Source organism: Mastomys coucha, unplaced genomic scaffold (genome assembly GCF_008632895.1).
Source record: "Mastomys coucha isolate ucsf_1 unplaced genomic scaffold, UCSF_Mcou_1 pScaffold15, whole genome shotgun sequence".
NCBI lineage: Eukaryota > Metazoa > Chordata > Mammalia > Rodentia > Muridae > Mastomys > Mastomys coucha.
The window spans coordinates 18,677,195-18,694,923 of record NW_022196897.1 but is presented as its reverse complement, the minus strand read 5'-3'; the positions used below and the strand labels follow the sequence as shown (position 1 = coordinate 18,694,923).

Here is a 17,729-nt window from a genome sequence, read left to right as displayed (position 1 = left end):
ACCCCCCCCACACACCCCTACCACATCCATACACACACACACACACACACACACACACACACACCCTTGTTTGGTAAGGGCTGCTGGTCACCTCTCATTTCTGTTCCCATGGCTCTTCCAGGGGCAGATGTCAAGGCCACCACCAAAGATGGGGACACTGTATTCACATGCATCATCTTCCTGCTCGGTGAGACCGTCTGTGGGGACAAGGAGGAGGCCCCGATGATCAACCGCTTCTGCTTCCAAGTCACGCAGCTTCTGCTAGCCCATGGTGCTGACCCCAGCGAGTGCCCAGCCCATGAGTCCCTCACGCACATCTGCCTCAAAAGCTTCAAGCTGCACTTCCCACTCCTCTGCTTCCTGCTGGAGTCAGGGGCAGCCTACAACTGCTCCCTGCATGGCGCATCCTGTTGGTCTGGCTTCAACCTCATTTTTGAGAGGCTCTGCTCGCACCCGGGCTGTGCTGAGGATGACAGTCACATTGAGCTTCTGCATAAGGCTGAGACCGTGCTGGACCTCATGGTGACTAGCTCCCAGAGGCTGCAGTTGCCTGAGAACCTCAACATCCACCCAGTGGGTAGCCTGGCAGGGAAGATCCAGGCCCTTCATGCCTCCCTGCGGCAGCTTGAGAGCTACCCGCCGCCTCTCAAACACCTGTGCCGTGTGTCCATCCGGCTATGCCTGCGACCGTGGCCTGTGGACACCAAGGTCAAAGCGCTGCCCTTGCCTGACAGGCTCAAGTGGTACCTGCTCAGTGCGCACAGTGGTACTGAAGATGCTTGCTGATGGATCCCAGGATGGAGTGATCTGGGGTGCCTGAAGCCAGCCTGAGGGTAGGCCTGGCACCTGTAATAGCCTTTGGAGGGTCCTTTTATCTGGGCAAGGCGTACCCTTTACTGCTATGAAACCACTGGGGTGGTGCCCTGAAGGCCAAAGGCATGGCTGCCTCCAGGGAGACTCCCACCCCCTCCCTCCTCAGTATTTCACAATTGGAGGGGCCGGTGCAACTGCCCTCTGTATTAGGAGCTAGCCAGGCTGTTTGGAGGGAACTAGGGGCCATACTCCTTGGAAATCTGGCAGCTGTGGTTGGTCCCATGGGGGCGGCACATGCCTGGGTTTTTCCAGGGCCAGTGCCAAAAATCCTGGGCTGTCCAGTTAAGCCCTACCTATTCTGCTGCCTCAGGCCCCATGATGCCTTTGAGGAGCTGGAGACAGAACTGAGGCCACCACAGGCTGGTCTTCTGGGTTAAAGACCTGCCCGATCCTGTGGTCAGGGCTCTGCACTGTGGTTGAGGGTAGTTCTGCTCATGCCACACCTACGCCTTCTGTTTCGAGGCACCACAAGCTCAGCAGGGTTTGTGAGGGGGTCCCCAGAAGACACACTGCCAAGGCTAGAAGCTGGCTCCACTCTAAGCCCTTACAAGATCTGCACAGTCAGCTTGGCTTCTGAGTTGTATAAATGCCTTTGGGAATGAGCAGAGATGATTAAATATATTTATAAGATTAAACTCGTTCAAGTGTTCTGACATGCATCCACACACAGACTGCCTGGGGCACTTGAGAACAGGGCTCACCCTTTTATTGGCTGCATATACCTATCAGAAAGGAGCTCCCAAGGAGCTGCTGGCTGCTATGACCCATCACAAAGAGGATTTGGGGCTGTGACTTCCTGTCTGGCAGGTACCACGTATGGCTTGCCTGGCTGTCCTGGAACATAGCAGTCCTAGGCAACCAAGTGAAGAGTCTTTCCCCTTAGGCAGCTAGTCCAATGGGTGACAACTCAGCTTCCCATAGGCCCTTGTCGGGAGTTGCCAGGGTGCTTTGGAGTGAAGGGGCTGCATGGCCCCAGTCCAGGGCACACCTCCCCTGGGGCTTGTCCCTTCCCACTGGAGTCAATGGTGTGTCTCTTGGCCTTCCAGCTCTGGCCATGGCTTCATCTCAGGGCTAAGCTGTAGACATGATAGATCTCATCTGGCAGGTTCTCCTGACGCTCCTCAGCCAGGAGGCTGAGGCCTGCATTGCGGACGATGCGTCGGACCACCTCGAGGTCACGGCACACACTGCTGTCCACATCGTCCAGGATCACACCCTCCTGGGCCATGTTGTCTTTGATGACGATGATGCCATTTGGGCGCAGGCCCCGCTTGCAGCGGCGCAGAAACTCAGCCAGGTGCTGATCCGTCAGGTGGCCTGGGGACAAGAGTGGCGTGAGGGTGCAGTATGTGTGGCCTTAGCACAAGCCTAGCAAGCTGCTGTCTCTCCATCTTAAGACCTATCTCATGTCAAAGGAGGCCAGAGTTCTGATATTATCCACACAAAAGCACAGTTAGAAGCTGGGACTTAACCTGACGGGGTTAAATCCTGCCTGACACCTGCCCATCATACCATCCACCCTTCCCAGAGTACTATGAATGGAAGCCACTTCTCTAGCTCCTGAAATAAAAATTTAAAAAGAATAAATCCTTACAAAGCTTATTTTCACATCTCCAAATTACAGTCACTGAGCACCTAAGATGGCCCCACCTAGATAGCTGCTATTCAGCTGGCTTCAGGCATCTCTCCTCATGGTCCTGGGAAGTGGGAGGGAGCTGCATCTCAACTGGCCAGCTCAACTGCAGGAGCAGAACCAGGCTCCTGGGTTGGTGGAGCACCTGAGTGGCAGGGAGCACGGTGCACATAGGAAAGAGCAACGAGACCCTTACCTATCACCCACTGGATCCAGATCACATCATAGGAGCTGGGCTCAGGGCTGAAGTCCTGCAGCCCACAGCAGAAGTAGTTCCTTACTCTCTTGCCTTCTTCCCCCAGGTAGGTCTTGGCTTTGGCCAGAAAGTCTTCTGTCACATCGACCATGTCAACCACCCTGAAGAGCGGCAGGAGCAGGCGCTTGGTGATCCTTCCAATGCCAGCACCACAGTCCAGGGCACAGGAAGTCCCCGTCTTGTTTGGGCCTTCCTAAAACACAGGGGCAATGTATGACCCACAAGGCACCACAACCACCCGGCCCTTCCCATGAGTCCCAGAAAGCTGAGTCAGGCACCTCCACTGGCCTGTCACTGGAGGGTAAGAAAAACTCTTTCTAAGGTCACTTCAAGGTGACAGCTAGAAAAAAGCAGGTGCATAATCTCCTTTCCTTCCAGAACCCCCAGGAGCCCATAGGGTGGTAGGGATGGCCATGGTGTGGAGGTGTGGAGAGGGTAAGGGCTTCTTGCGGGGCTCACCCCTGGGCTGTGTGGAGCTGAGAAGGGAGGATCCAGATAGAAGGCTGCATGAAAAGGAGTCACAGGAGGACTGTCACCACCCACTGCCCCGCAGCACTCCTACGCCCAGCAGGGACTATTCCCAGACTGCTAAGTCCCTAGTGCTTGGCCCTGAGACAAAACTCACACTCCACAAGTCCACTCAATCACCACCCAGCTCTTCAGGGCCTCGGTGGCAGCCACCAACAAGATGAGCAGAGAGCCTGCAGTGTGGTGTGTGGAAGTGGCTCCCCACACTGCCCCACCAGAGCCACAACCTCTCCTGGAGAGGACATCAGACCTGCCTACCCTTAAAAACCTCTGCAGAAACTTCCGGGAGCTGTTGAGGTCGATGTTGGAGATGTGGCCATACCCCCCGAGCATGCCGTCCACCGTGGGCGGGATCTGCTTCCAGTAGGTCTTGGCCTTCGAATAAAACTGTTTCTCATCCTCAATCACCTCACTTGTCATGATGTCACCAGCCGCACAGCCGCCAGCCACCGTTCTGCTCCCCTGAACATGGAAGAGGCAGGGTGAGCAGGGCACTGAATGGCAGGAAGCCTCTAGCATACAGGCCGGACTGTGTGAGGCTCAAACCTGCCCAGAGAAAGCAATGTCCAGCCACCTACGCAGCCATCTGCTGCTTGGATGACATCCCAGGTATCCATGTGACTCTCTTGACTTGATGACCTACCACCTCAGGACAGGCAAAGGCCACAGAGCAGGCTCTCCTGACTTTTGCTAGAGCCACCCAGGAGGCCTGAGCAACTTCCATGCCTTTCCACTCCTCAGTGGCAAGCGAACAAGTCTAGGAGGGCAAGCCATTCATTCCAGAGCAGGTTCTCTGCCAGGCACCATGCTGTGTAGCAATAGGCAGGAGCTAGGCACAAACAGGACCCCGACAGTAAGGACTTGGCTGGCAGCACCCATACCAGCTTGGCTATGTATCATGGAAGATGCAGGATCACAACTGTGGGAAGTGCTGACTCCCCTTTGTCCTAGCTACTGTGAGGATCACAGTAGAGACAGGGAAGCACAAAGCTACTAAACACAGCAGAAAGCAAGGGCTCCTCCATCTTGCACGGCTTCATAAAGGCTGTGCCAGGATTGAGAGTGGAACCCAGGCCTTGTACCATTAGGTAAATACTCCATTGCTGAGCCCTGTGTGGCCCACAGAGCAATGTGAAGACCTGCCGGAGACCATCACCTCTAGAAGCCCAACGGTAGGTACTGTGGCTTGAGAACCAGAGTAGACAGGGAACAAACACCAGGACTGAGAATGACCTGGGACAAGAGGGCTGTCAGGTGACTTTCTAGGCACCACAGCAACTACGTCACAACTACCATCAGCTAGGACACTAGCTCAGCGCAGGCCTGCCTCCCTCGCTGCCCATAAGTCCCAAGTTCAGACTGATGTTCAAAGACCCAAGAACAACTTCAGATATTTCCTCATGGCCCACCCAGCACACGGGGAATCAGCACAAAATTTGTTCCTTACCAGATGAGCAGGAGAATGGGAGAGAACCAGAGAAGTGGGGATTTTGGAGTACCTGTGGATGGGCCCCAAGGGGTTAAGCCTGAGGTGACTGCAAATCAAGTTCCCCTGGAATTGCTGGCTTCCATGGTATGGGTGTGACTGCAAAGATTTTTTGTTTGTTTTGTTTTTTTGTTTTTTTCGAGACAGGGTTTCTCTGTGTAGCCCTGGCTGTCCTGGAACTCACTCTGTAGACCAGGCTGGCCTCGAACTCAGAAATCCACCTGCCTCTGCCTCCCAAGTGCTGGGATTACAGGCATGCAAAGATGTTTAAGGTGAGGGAAGCTAGTCTTCCCCCTAGGGGCTCCAGAGAGGAGGGATCTGGAAGCAAGGCTGATGTGGTTCTTAGTACAGGTGTTGGCGTTGTCGGTGCCACTGGTCCCATCACTATGGAGAGTTCCAGATGAGACTGTTTTGTATCTGGAAGAGGAGTCCCCTATTGTATCCATGATACACCACTAAGCCCCAAGCCGTCCCTGTCCCCCAGACTCTGCTCTTCTGTCCCTTTCCCATTATCGAGATGGAGATGGGCTTCCTCCCCACATCCAGCCCACCAATCCTCCACTGGGTGGCAGGCTGTCCTGCCTATCTGGATAAGATCCTGGCTATCAGGTACCCATGGGGCATTGTTCCCACAGCTGTATTTACCAAAAAAGCAGCTTTCAGTCCCAGTCACTTGTCCCTGGGCACATAGACTTGGATGGTTGCAAGTTGCTGTTCCTGGCCGTCCTTCCCACAAGCTGACCTGGAGCTTTGCAGTTCCTGTTATGACAAACAGGGTTTACCTCTTGAACCTGGATCCTTCCATATATATTTGGCCAGGGCACAAAGGTCTAGGTTAAAAAATGGGAAAGGTGGCATTTCCGGAACCAGGCAGTGTCAAAGCCTGTACCTCTCTCTCTAAGTCTTGTGGGGTTCCCTCATTTGGTGGTGACAGCTTGGTGTGGGTTTGTGTCATTCAAGTCTGATCTTCAAGCAGAGCAAATGTGAGGAGCAGGTAGATAGAACCCTCTGGAGACCTGTCTGGACCCCCCATTGTTTAGGGTGAAGCTGGGTCAGGTGAAACAAGAGTTTTTGACTTCTTAGCTTAAGTGGGTCTCTTGGGTGGGCGGCAGCTTGCCACAGTCCAGTGCTGGCCTTGGGCGTATAGTGGTCTGAGGCTGCCTGCGGGTCAACAGGTTTTACATGGAAATGATGCATCCAAGCTGGGATCTCATCAACTTTGTTCTTGGTGTGGTCAGGAGTAAAGTGTATGGTCCCTTCCAGGTGGGCTCCAATATCTTCTTTTGGTGTTTTTTGATGATTACCATACCTGGAATAAGCCTTGTAGGGAGGGAAGAAATTTGCGATCAAATTTGGCTAGGACTTCTACTTTTCCATTGGCTAGCAGAGGTGGGGGCCTAGCGCATATAACTCCAAAAGGAGTTAATCCTCAAGTACAGGGAGAATTCTGAATCCTAATAAGAGCAAAGGGAAGGAGACACCCAGTAACCGCCAGTCAAGGATTAATTTATTTAAGGTTTCCTTTAAGGTCTGATTCATTCTCTCTACTTGACCTGACTCTGGGGACGGTAAGCACAATTTGTCCCCACAGTCTTGACTAACTTTTGGGTTACCTGAGAGATGAAACAGCCAGGTCCATTGTCTGACCACAGGAGTACAGGGAGCCCATGCCTCAGGATGATGTCTTCTAACTTCTTGGCCACCGCCTTGGTGGTCTCATGTTTGGTGGGCTAGGCCTCTGTCCATCCTGAAAAGGTATCTACCAACACTAGCAAGCACCTGTACCTGTACAACCCAGGCTTGACTTCTGTAAAGTCAATCTCCTAGTTTACTCCGGGTGTTCCTTTCTCCCTGGACCCCAATCCAAAGGTCTCTCCATGCCTGGTGCTGACTGTAGGGCAGGTGGGGCACCGGGCCATGGCTTCCTTTGTTTCTGGCCTTAAGTCAAGACTTTAAGGTGCACTCGTTGGAGTAGGTCCTCAGTCTGTCTTTCCCCTAGGTGGGTGCTCTGGTCTATCTGCCAGATTCTCTGGCTAGCAAAGTTTGAGGGAAGCTAATCCATCACAGGGGTCCTATACCACCCCCCTTTCCTTATATGCTGCTGGGCAGGTTCAGATCCTCTGTAATTCCTTGCAGGCGGGACCTCAGGCAACATGGATGTTGCACCCAGGGCAGCCAGGACATCATGTTGGCTCAGGTGTTTCCTCCAGGGATGGCTCTGTCTCCCTTTTGGTGTCCAGGGAAGTGTATGACTGCTACTTTCTCGGGCAGCCATACTGCCTGCAGAAGGTTCAGGATCTCCGACTTATTTTTGATGGTTTTTTCCTTCTGAGGTGAGAAGCCCTCTTTCCTTGTAGATGGCCCCATGAACATGCATGGTTGCAGAGCTATTAATGCAGTTTGGGGACTGATGTACCTGGAGGCTGGGTTTTTGCCCATACGGTTGCATCCTCCCTGCATACATATCTGGTGCCATCTCAGACAAAGCTGCTTCCTTAAGTGGAATGTCCTTAAGGTCTGTCCTGTCTTGTCCCTTGCAGGTAGCTCAAAATCTGAGCAGTCAAGTAAGGGACCATCCAGGTCTAGGTCCAGGCCAGGAGGCAGGGTAGCCGGGTTAAGGGTGCTGCTGGTGATGAACTTGATTCAGGAGGGTTCAGGAGCAGAGCCTGGTGATGGGCTAACCTGGCATTGATCAGCCACCTCTCAGTAAGATGCTTGACGACCCCATCAATGGCTAGTCACCTTGAAGCTCTGATCCAGAGTTAGCTGTCTGAGTCTTTGATTAGCAAGGCCATGGCTGCTATTATCTGGCAGTACAGGGTCTAGCCAGTCGCCACTAGGTCCCATCGTTTTGACAAATAGCCACTCGTCTTCTCCAGAGCCCGGTTATTTATTTAGAGACTGGTTAAGGTCCCCTTTTGCTAATCCTTCCTCTTTGCCCACATTTAAGTGGAATGGCTTGGAAATATCTAGCAAGGCTAGCACAGGAGACTCTCATAGGTGGCTTTGACCTTGCCAAATGCCTCCTTCATTTGCTCAGTCCATTCCAGTGGAGCTTTTCCTCCATGGGTCGCCTTATACGAGGATGGGCCAGTTCGAACCCAGGGATCCCAGTCAACCCCAGAAACTCCCTTACTTCCCGGAGACTGGTGGGCCAGGGATCCTTAGAATAGTCTCTTCTTGCACTCAACAGCCATCTTTCCCCCATCTTGAGTATGTACCCTCCGTAGGTTACTCAAGTTGGCAGAGCTGAACTTTCTTGGCAGAAGCATGGTACCCCAGTCTTTCCCAATGTTTTGGGGAGTTCCTTAGTGGCAGCTTTACAGGCTGCCATGGTGTCAGCAGCAATTAGCAAGTCATCTACAGACTGCATCAGACTGGCATTTGGGTGGGCTTGCTGTACTCGCTCAAATCCTCATAGAGAACGTCACGTAAGATGGTAGGGGGGTTTCTGAACCCTTGGGGGAGCTGTGTCCAGGTCAGCTGTCTGTTGTAGCCTTCATTTGGGTCTAGCCACTCAAAGGTAAAGAGGAGCTGGCTGTTGGCTGCCAGTGGTAAGCTGGAAATCTTCCATAAGATCCAGGACGGTACAGCATACTCATCCAGGGAAGGGTCCTGAGGAGGATGTGTGTGTTCAGAACAGTAAGACGAACCCACTTGTTTACCTCTCAGAGGTCCTGCACCAGCCTATAGTCAGTAGAGCTGGGCTTTTTAACTAGTAGCTGGGAGGTATCCCAGGCTAAGTTCCTTACATGCCCGATGTAGGAAGTGATCCCCAGCTTGGCTTCCCTGAGCAATGGGTATTATTTGATTAGGGCTGGCACTGCATTGGCCTTCAGCTGTGCCAGCACAGGGGCTCAGTGCTTGGCCAGTCCACATGCCCCTGCTTCTGCCCAGGCTTCTGGGATCTCTTGGATCCAACACTGCAGTAGGCTCCCTGATTCCCTTTTCCCCAGAGCTGGAGGTGTCTGTGAATAACTTGTGATCATCTACCAAGGCCATGGTGAGGATGTGTATAGCTTTTCCTTCCCAATCAGTCACAGAGATCCAGGTTGGACTGAAGTAGATATGGGCTCCCACCTTAGTCAATATGTCTCTTCCCAGCAAGGGGTACGGGCATTTGGGGATGACCACAAGAGCAGGAAACTCATTCATTTCCCAAATTGACCAATCTTAGGGGTTAGGTTAGTACATGGGTATGGGCCCATCCCGTTGCCCCAGGCCTGTCTTTAAGATAATGGCCCCAGAGGTTGTTTTAGGATGGAGTACTATGCCCATGTCCACCAGAAACTTGATGGTCTTCCCCTCCACTTTTAGGGGCGCTGAGCCCTATCTGCCCTAATTGCCCATCTTCTCCAGCTCCAGCACCTTAGCCTGGGGGGGTCCACTTGGGGCAGTCACTTTTCCTGTGATCTCTGTAATCCTGTGACCTCATCCTCCCTCATTTATGTGTATTTCCAAATGCCACCATCTTTACTTGTCTTTTTCTTTAGGCCCTGCCAATGCTGCCCAGAAGATCTTGGCCAATCCCTTTGTTTATCCTCTAGAGTCTCTCTGTTGTTATACGCCTTACCTTTGAAACCTTCTAGTCTCTGCAACTTGCCATGAATGTCTGGTGCTGCCCGGTTGACAAAGGCCATATTTACCACTGAGTAGTTTTCCCTGGCTTCTGGGTCAAAGGATGCATAAGTTCGGTAAGCCATTAGCAGTATTTCAGGAAGGCCCCTGGTGACTGATCCTGTTCCTGCCATACCTGGATCACTTTGGACAAATTTGTGGACCGCCTTGTGGTGGCCCTGATAACCCCCATTATAGTCTGGGGGTAGACCTTTGATCTCTCCCTACCAGCCCAAATGTGCGATGTACTTGCTATTTCCCCTACTGGCTCTTCTTGCCAAGGCTTCTCCACCCTCACTACCCTCATTTCCCCTCTTGCTGCCCCCTCCCTCAGATTTCCTGATGGCTTGTAAATAGGAGTGGGGAGAGAACTTCTTCAAAATCTCCTGAGGGGAGCAAGATGGGCTATAGAGGGAAGCTGGTTGCCTAGGGACCACTCTCCTTTTCTCCACTGCCATGGCCCTAGAAGAAGGAAGGGAGGGGAGGGAGAGAAGAAGGGATGGAAGGAGAAGGAAGGGAGGGAAGAAGGGAGGGAGAAGGAAGGAAGGAAGGAAGGAGAGTTTTAACCACACAGGAAGCTCTTTCACTAGGGTCTGACAGGTGGTTAGATAGGCAGCCTGGCCCAGGTCACCTGGCTTTCCATAGGCAATGTCCTTTTAACCCTGTGGGTGGTGGAGAGCTCATAGGCTCCTTCCTTAGGTTATCCCATATCGAAGGTGACCCAGTCATCTCTGCAAAAGACAGACATCTTTTTCTTTTCTACATGAAGCCCTTGTGATCTAACAGAAGACTCAAGAGGGTGGAGCAGGTTTGGCCCACTTCTAGAATCAGGACAGTTACAAATAGAAACACAAAGGGACATTACAAACAGAAATGTACTGGTACAACACATGAAAAAGGTCTAAAATTCAAAATGAAGGCCTGTCCCAAGAGTGGGTTCCGACCTGGCCCCATCTGTCAGAGTTACCAGTGGAATCCAGTCCCTTTCAGGTGGGACATTCAAGTCTCCTTCAAGTGGGTCACAGTGACACAGGTTCCACTGGTGTCTGCCTGGACCACCTGGGGCCTCCAGTAATAGGCTTAAGCCACCCACAGACTTAGACTGTCTGGACATACAGGAACACAAACAGAGACACAGACAGAGTACTCATGTACCAGCCAGTGGTCAAACACTCCACGTGACGAGGGTCTCAGGGGCACTTCCCAGCCCATGCATCAAAAGGTTAAGTCTGAAAGTGCTGCCTGGAGACCACCACTCACATATGCAATTGGCAAGTGTTTTTATTTCAAGAAAGCAAAACGTCTGCATGCAGGGATAGTCCATACCAGACAAAGGTATACAGGACATTTTATAGGGAACTAGGGGAATTTTGGCTAGGGTTAGGTAATCTAAAACTTTCCTGGTGGGTACCGGGGATGTTACACAGGTGAGTTTCTGATTGGCTTGTGTCCAGGTAGTCAGTGGACTGCATTGCGTTTAACCACAGGATCAGAGATACCCACACCTATATAAGGCTGCCAAGCACAGCATCCTGAGATATGGTATTTCCCCATCATTTTGGTTATCTCCAGGCTATTCTTTGGATGGGGGATTTTTTTGGTTTTGTTTTTTGTTTTTCAAGACAGGGTTTCTCTGTATAGCTCTGGCTGTCCTGGAACTCACTCTGTAGACCAGGCTGGCCTCGAACTCAGAAATCCGCCTGCCTCTGCCTCCCAAGTGCTGGGATTAAAGGTGTGCACCACCACCACCCAGCTTGGATGGGGGATTTTATGGCCTTGTTCCTGGAGCTGGTGAACTATCGCCTAGTTCCTGGGATTAATGATCTAGGGGCGCTGTATGGTCAGTTCCAAGAACAGATGCCTTCCCCTTTGAAGTCAGGCCTGGTCCTACAATGGGGGTTCACGTCATCCTCTCAACAGTAGGGTAGACTGGATCAGAATCTGGCTCTGCTTACTAGCTGTGCAAGCTCAGATAGGACCTTAGCTTGGTATTACATGCCTATATTGCTAGCATTAAGGAGGCCAAGGCAGGAGGATCAGGAAATCAAGACTAGCCTGATTCAAGAAACCAAAAACAGTTCAGTTGGTAGTGTTTGCCTAATATGCACAAAAGCCTGGGTTCAAGCCTTGGGACCCCCAAAACTGCAGGTGTGCATGCCTGTAATCCTAGCACTTCAAAAGGGGAAACAGGAAGATCAGGACTTCAAAATCATCCTTGGCTACAAAGTGACTTTGAGGCTAGCCTAGACTATATAAAACATTGTATCAAAATTAAAAAAAGAAAGAAAGAAAGAAAGAAAGAAGAAACAAACTTGGGCTGCAGATCCACTGCAGATCCTCACCTCCACCTCTCAAAACCAATAAATAAATAACTAGTAAGACACTTTGCTATAAATTATTCTTTTGTTTGTTTGGAGACAGGGTTCCTCTGTATAGCCCTGGCTGTCCTGGAACTCACTCTGTAGACCAGGCTGGCCTCGAACTCAGACATCCGCTTGCCTCTGCCTCTGCCTCCCAAGTGCTGGGATTAAAGGCATGCGCCATCACTGCCCAGCAAATATTCTTAATATAAACATAAACAGTGAATTTAAATGGCCTGTATTTCTTTACCTTATGCTAATCCCCAATAACTGCACAAGAAAGCCAAGATTTATTTAAATCCCCATCTCAATAACTGAGCGATTAAATGATCTACCTTAGCCTTCTAAGGTGATTTGGCTGCCTCCCAGCCCCGTCCCAGGTGATCTCTCCAGACCCTTTCCCCATAGCTCCAAATTCTCCAGCCTCCCAGAAAATCTGAATATCCCTCTCTCCCTGCCTCCTTCCTCTGGTTGGCAGATATAAGGCCCTCCTCCCTACTCTGCCCAGCCATTGGGTGATCAACACTGACAAAGCAAGGAACTGTTTTACACAGACAGACCAGAGATTCTTGGTATAAGCATTACAATGTAAACAATGCAGTGTCTCCACATCGAAACAAATAACTAGGGCAGAGAAATCAGTATTTGAATAACGCAGGAGTAAACCTTACACCGTGTATAAACACTATGCCTGCCTCTCTCCTCCTCCTCTTTTTCACTAGGAGACCAGGGCCGGTTTGGAACTCATTCTGACCTTCATAGAGAAGCTGAAGTTATTAAACAAGCCTGAGAAGTCCCAGGCTGCACTGTGAAAGGCATATATTCTCTTGAGCTTATCACTATCGGAGATGTCTAGTGAGATGGTTCGGCTCTTAGAACACTGACTGCTGTTCTCAGGGTCCCACAATTGAGTGGCTCAAAACCACCAATCACTCCAGTTCCTGATGATCTGATGCCCTCTTTTGGCCTTCAAGGGCCCTGCTCCCATAGACATATGATTGAATATAAAAATAAAATATTTGTTTAAAAAAGTCTTAAACATGGAGGTTGAAGAGATAGCTCAGTGGTTAAGAGCACTGACTGCTGCCCCAGAGGTCCTGAGTTCAAATCCCAGTAACCACATGGTGGCTCACAACCATCTGTAATGGGATCTGATGTCCTCTTCTGGTGTGTCTGAAAATAATTACAGTGTACGCGCATACATAAAACGAATCTTTAAAATAATCTTAAAATACAATTTTTGTCTTTCTTTCTCTCTCTCTCTCTCTCTCTCTCTCTCTCTCTCTTTCTTTCTTTCTTTCTTGTTTTTGAGACTGTTTCTCAGTCTAGCCCTGGTTGTCCTGGAACTCACTCTGTAGACCAGGCTGGCCTCAAACCCAGACATCCTTCTGCCTCTGTCTCCTGAGTGCTGGGAATTAAAGGCGTGCACCACCTCCGACTGGCTCAAACATAATTAAAAAGATGAAGTAAGGAAAAAAGTGTTAAAACCTCCAAAACACATAAACGTTGGTAAGGCTGGGACCCATCTATGAGATCACGTGACCAGAGCACCGCTGGTCAGTCCAGAAGATGCAAACACAAGCTCTCTCTGTACATGAAGAATCACCACACAGCTGCAGACTCTGACCTTTTGATTATGTGGCTTCTGGCCTTGGGCTGAGCATCCCACACACCACACACCCACACAAACACACACACACAGAAAGCCAGCTCAAGGAAATGATGTGCCTTAAAACACCACTTGGGAAAGAAGACCCAAAAGTAAGGAGAGAATTCAGGCTTCTCCCTTAGTCCTGAGTCCTCTCAGGCGTTAGTCCCCAGTCACTTGTGACCATCCCATGGATTATTGCCATCAGCTACGCCACCTCAGCCAAGGCCTGCGACACCACCTGTTCTAGGCCCTTATCAAAAAGATCAAAGACCAAAATGATCACTCAGTTGGTGGAGCAGCAGCAAAGCCTGAACTTCTCGAGATGGCAGCCTCTCCGAAGAGAGGCTGACCTTGGTTGGTCTCAAGGGCTCATGACAGTAACTCTGTTGGCCAGAGAGGGAGGCAGTTAAACGTGATAGCAACCTGTGCAACCAAGCACTTAACTGCGAGGACGTGAGCCAAGCACGGCGCCGATTCCTCACACCAACCTTGCAGTGGTTGTTGCTTCCTTATCTCAGAGGGGAAACTGAGGATTGGAAAGAGATTTACGGGCGCGTGTGAGGATATGTCTTGCCAGCCTCCAACAATGTGGCTTCCTCTAACCCAGTCCGTGGTCACTAGAGTTCCTCCCCAAGTCTGGTTGGTGAACCTCCATGGGACATGCACGTGGACCAGGCCCAGGTCACTTGACGACAGGGCCTCACCGCTTCAGGCAGTTGGGGTGAGCACCTCCCTCCTCCCTGGCCGTGTCCCTCGCGCTACTCACCTGGGTGGGGGCTCCAGAGACGCTAGAGACAAGGACGGGTTGAGAAGGAGGCTGGCAAAGACCGTAGCCTACGGCAGCCGCCACCACTCTACCGGACCAGACACCTCGCGGCCACTGCCTTTGTCCGCACACGTCACTTCCCCCGAGCCTGGAGGGGGCTGGGCTCAAGCTCGCTCCGCCCCAAGGCCAGTTCACCCCGCCCCAAGACTAGCTCATCCCTCTCCACAGACAGCCCGTCCCCAGGGCCAGATCGCCGCGTCCCACAGCCAACTTACCCGGTTCCACGTCCAGATCGTCCCTCCCCACAGCCAACTCGGCCCTTTCCAGGGCCAGCTCACACCTCTCCACTCCCAGCTCACCCCGCCCCAAGGCCCGATCACCCCGCCTCACGGCCTGCCCACCCGGCACGCCCAGAACTTCCCTCCGCGCGGCTAACTCGCCCCTCCCCACGCCCAGCTCGCCCAAACACTCGATCCGACAGCCCCGCCCCACGGCCAATTCGCCCCTCCCAATCGCTGCCTCTTTCTTGTCCACGGTCAGTTCACCCCGCCCCCTGGCCAGTTCACCGGACTCCCAGGCCTGATCGCCCTATCCTACGGCCAGATCGCCTTTTCCTGCGGGCTTCTAACCCAGTGTTTTGCCTACGCGCAAGGCCTTCTTGGACTTCATGATGAAGGATCCACAGCTGGTATCTCCATCTCCGGTACTTAAGTACGTGCACCAGCTCACTTGAGGGTGTAGCTCTTTTAAGACAAGAGTCCAACTGAGTTCTGGACGTAAACTTCGGGACCCTTCTGCATCAACGACGCGGTTGCTGAGGTTACAGGCATGCACCACCATGCGCCACAAGGCTGGATTCTTAAAAACTAGCATTATGAGAGTTTTCTACCCTAAAAGGAGAATTAAAGGCCACTGTTGCTCAAATCCACCCATCCCCACTAGTATCTTAAACTAATATATAAGCCCAGAAAAGAGAACAGGAAAGAAAAGGCTTTGGCAGAGTCAAGGATTGCCAGGCCAAATAAAGCATAAACCCAGAAGTTTCCCCTCCCAAGGACTCTTCCCTACCCACTCATAGATAGTCTGCACCGGTCTTGAAGGAAAGGCTAGCTTGCTGCATGTAAACCCATTAACCGCCTCGGAGTTCTAAGTTGCCTCTTCTAACTGGTGGATGTAATGAGTCAGCTACAATGTTCTGAGGGTTAAATATGTGGGATTTGCGAGTTTAGGCTTGAGTCTAGCTAGCATTTGCAGTGGGCTCGAAGGTAGTTGGAAGTTATCATAATAAGTATTTTTGCCTTAAGCTCAGCTCTGTAAGCCAACTCCCTGGTGTTAGACGTGCCTAGAATGCCTTCCCTAGGCTCTGCATCAGGAGGTGCTTAAAGTTGTGTTTGTTTTTACTTAATCATTTTTCTTTTCGAACCAGTGCCGTACTAGGTAACCCAGGATGTCGTGGAACTCACAGTGATCCTCCTGCCTTTAGAATGCTGGAATTGAAAGAATGCACTACCACACCTAATGTGTATTTATTTTAATACTATGAAAGCAATAGAAGCTTAGGAGGCTGAAAAGCCTACCCACAATCGAGTACCCACCCCAAATCTGTGCACCTATTATTTGATAGCTACTCTGGACTATTGTACCTGGTTTCAATAGTTCAAAGAGCTATTCGACACCACACGGTGGTGAGTGCTTGTAACCCCAGCACCTGGGAACTAGAGGCCAGAAGACCAGGAGTTAAAGGTTATCTTCTCACACAGTGAACTCAACACCAGCCCACACTACCTGAGACCTTGTCTCAAAAACAAAAGAATACTTATTGGGGCTTGAGAGATTGATCAGTGGTTGAGGGCACTGGCTGCTCTTCCAGAGGTCCCTTATTCAAATCCCAGTAGCCACATGGCAGCTCACAACTGTAACTCAAAGATCTCACACCTTCACACAGACATATGTGAAGGCAAAATGCCAAAGCACATGAACATAAAAACAAAAATAATCTTAAAAAAGAAAGAAGCCCGGCGGTCATGGCACACGCCTTTAATCTCAGCACTTGGGAGGCAGAGACAAATGGATTTCTGAGTTCGAGGCCAGCCTGGTCTACACAGTGAGTTCCAGGAGAGCCAGAGCTACACAGAGAAACCCTGTCTCAAAAAGAAAAGGAAAAAGAAAGAAAGAAAGAAAAAAGAAAGAAGAAAGAAAGTGCTCCCTGCTTTTGCAGAGAACTAGAATTTAGTTCCCAGGCAATCTGAGCCCTTCAGGACTCAAAAGACACCTGCATGTGTGTGTGCATGCACACATGCTTACACACACACAAATAAATAAAAAGTAAAATTTCTTTTAAAATGCAGGTTTGGTCTAGTGTGATGGCTCACACCTTTAATCCCAGCACTCAGGGGGCAGGGGCAGGAGGATCTCTGTGAGTTTAAGCCCTGCCTAATCTATATAATGAGTTCGAGGACAGCCAGAGCTACACAGTGAGACATAGTCTCAAAAAAGCCAAAATTATTAATAATGAGGAAGAAGTGGAGGGAGAGGAGGAGGAGGTTTGGGGAGACTCCTCAAAAAAGCTGGCTCAGCACTTAAGAGTACATAGTGCTCTTTCAGATGATCTGAGTTCAGTCCCCAGCACAACAGCCTTACAACCTCCTGTAATTTCGGAGGTTCCTGTTAAGGCCTGGGTAACTGCTGCCTGTCCAGCCAGATATTTTATGCTGTTATTACTGCTATAAGGAAAACTTCTCATTTGTTGTTTCTAGGAATCTTTCTCAATCTTCCCAAATTGATTGTATATTCTGGTATATTCTGAGCTTATGGTGCTATTAAAAAACAGTCCGGCTGGGCGGTGGTGGCACACGCCTTTAATCCCAGCACTTGGTAGACAGAGGCAGGCAGATTTCTGAGTTCAAGGCCAGCCTGGTCTACAGAGTGAGTTCCAGGACAGCCAAGGCTATAAAGAGAACCCTGTCTGGAAAAAACAAGCAAACAACAACAACAACAACAAAACCCAGTCCATTAGAACTGCTTTGTATAACTAGCCACAAGAAGCTTGGACCCGAATCAACCACCCAGGAGCACTTCTGGTATGTATCATTGACTAGATTTGAGAACTAGAGATCCTGTTTTAGTAAAATAAAATAAAATAAAATACCCAGCCAGGCAGTGATGTAGTGGTGCACACCTTTAATCCCAGCACTTGGGAGGCAGAGGCAGGCTGAGTTCAAGCCCAGCCTGGTCTAGGGATTGAGTTCCAGGACAACTAGGGCTACACAGAGAAACTGTCTGGAAAAAGGGAGGAAGACAAGGAGGAGAAAGAGGAAGAAAGAAAGAGGGAAAAAGAAAAAAATTTAAAAAGAAAGAAGAAATTAACAAAGAAGAAAAATGCTTATCTCTTCCACTCACCATTTTAACTTCCTGAGGAAATAGATTCCTCCATCCGTGGTGAGGAATGTTAGAGAAAACGGAAGACGGAACACATCATCTATGAAAACGAAATACACCGTCTATGAAAACAGAATACATCTTCTATGAAAACGGAATACATCTTCTATGAAAACGGAAT

General features: G+C 50.5%; 2 protein-coding genes across 9 annotated transcripts in view; one reads left to right on the top strand and one right to left on the bottom strand.

Moving 5' to 3' along the window:
• Asb6 (ankyrin repeat and SOCS box containing 6) overlaps window positions 1-3,689 on the top strand; it is a 7,341-nt gene extending 3,652 nt beyond the window's left edge. The window contains exons 6-7 of one of the 2 annotated variants that reach the window (XM_031369699.1): window positions 122-833; window positions 2,809-3,689. In XM_031369699.1, the coding sequence (XP_031225559.1) occupies window positions 122-786 (665 nt within the window). In that variant the 3' untranslated portion in view covers window positions 787-833; window positions 2,809-3,689. Of the gene's footprint in view, window positions 1-121; window positions 1,509-2,808 lie in introns of those variants that run through there. The other variant, XM_031369698.1, reaches the window with a different exon arrangement.
• Window positions 1,553-17,631, bottom strand: Ntmt1 (N-terminal Xaa-Pro-Lys N-methyltransferase 1). Of its 7 annotated transcripts, none has more exons than XM_031369709.1 (4): window positions 14,171-14,318; window positions 3,549-3,752; window positions 2,703-2,955; window positions 1,553-2,190 (listed from the first exon to the last, which is right to left on the bottom strand). In XM_031369709.1, exons 2-4 carry the CDS (start codon window positions 3,708-3,710, stop codon window positions 1,934-1,936), a joined length of 672 nt encoding a protein of 223 aa, XP_031225569.1. In that variant the 5' UTR covers window positions 3,711-3,752; window positions 14,171-14,318; the 3' UTR covers window positions 1,553-1,933. The 7 variants fall into 7 exon arrangements, with proteins under 7 accessions (XP_031225569.1, XP_031225568.1, XP_031225566.1 ...); XM_031369708.1 differs by having other exon boundaries at window positions 3,613-3,752; window positions 14,171-14,286; XM_031369706.1 differs by lacking the exon at window positions 14,171-14,318 and adding an exon at window positions 13,893-14,157.
• Between the last annotated feature and the right edge of the window lie 98 nt (window positions 17,632-17,729).

Excerpts from the sequence above, each read along its gene's own strand:
- Ntmt1 (XM_031369705.1), bottom strand. Across the intron at positions 2,956-3,548 it reads TTCTGCAGAGGTTTTTAAGG|GAAGGCCCAAACAAGACGGG; the intron begins GTAGGCAGGTCT and ends CCTGTGTTTTAG. Across the intron at positions 2,191-2,702 it reads CTGGATCCAGTGGGTGATAG|GCCACCTGACGGATCAGCAC; the intron begins GTAAGGGTCTCG and ends TCTTGTCCCCAG.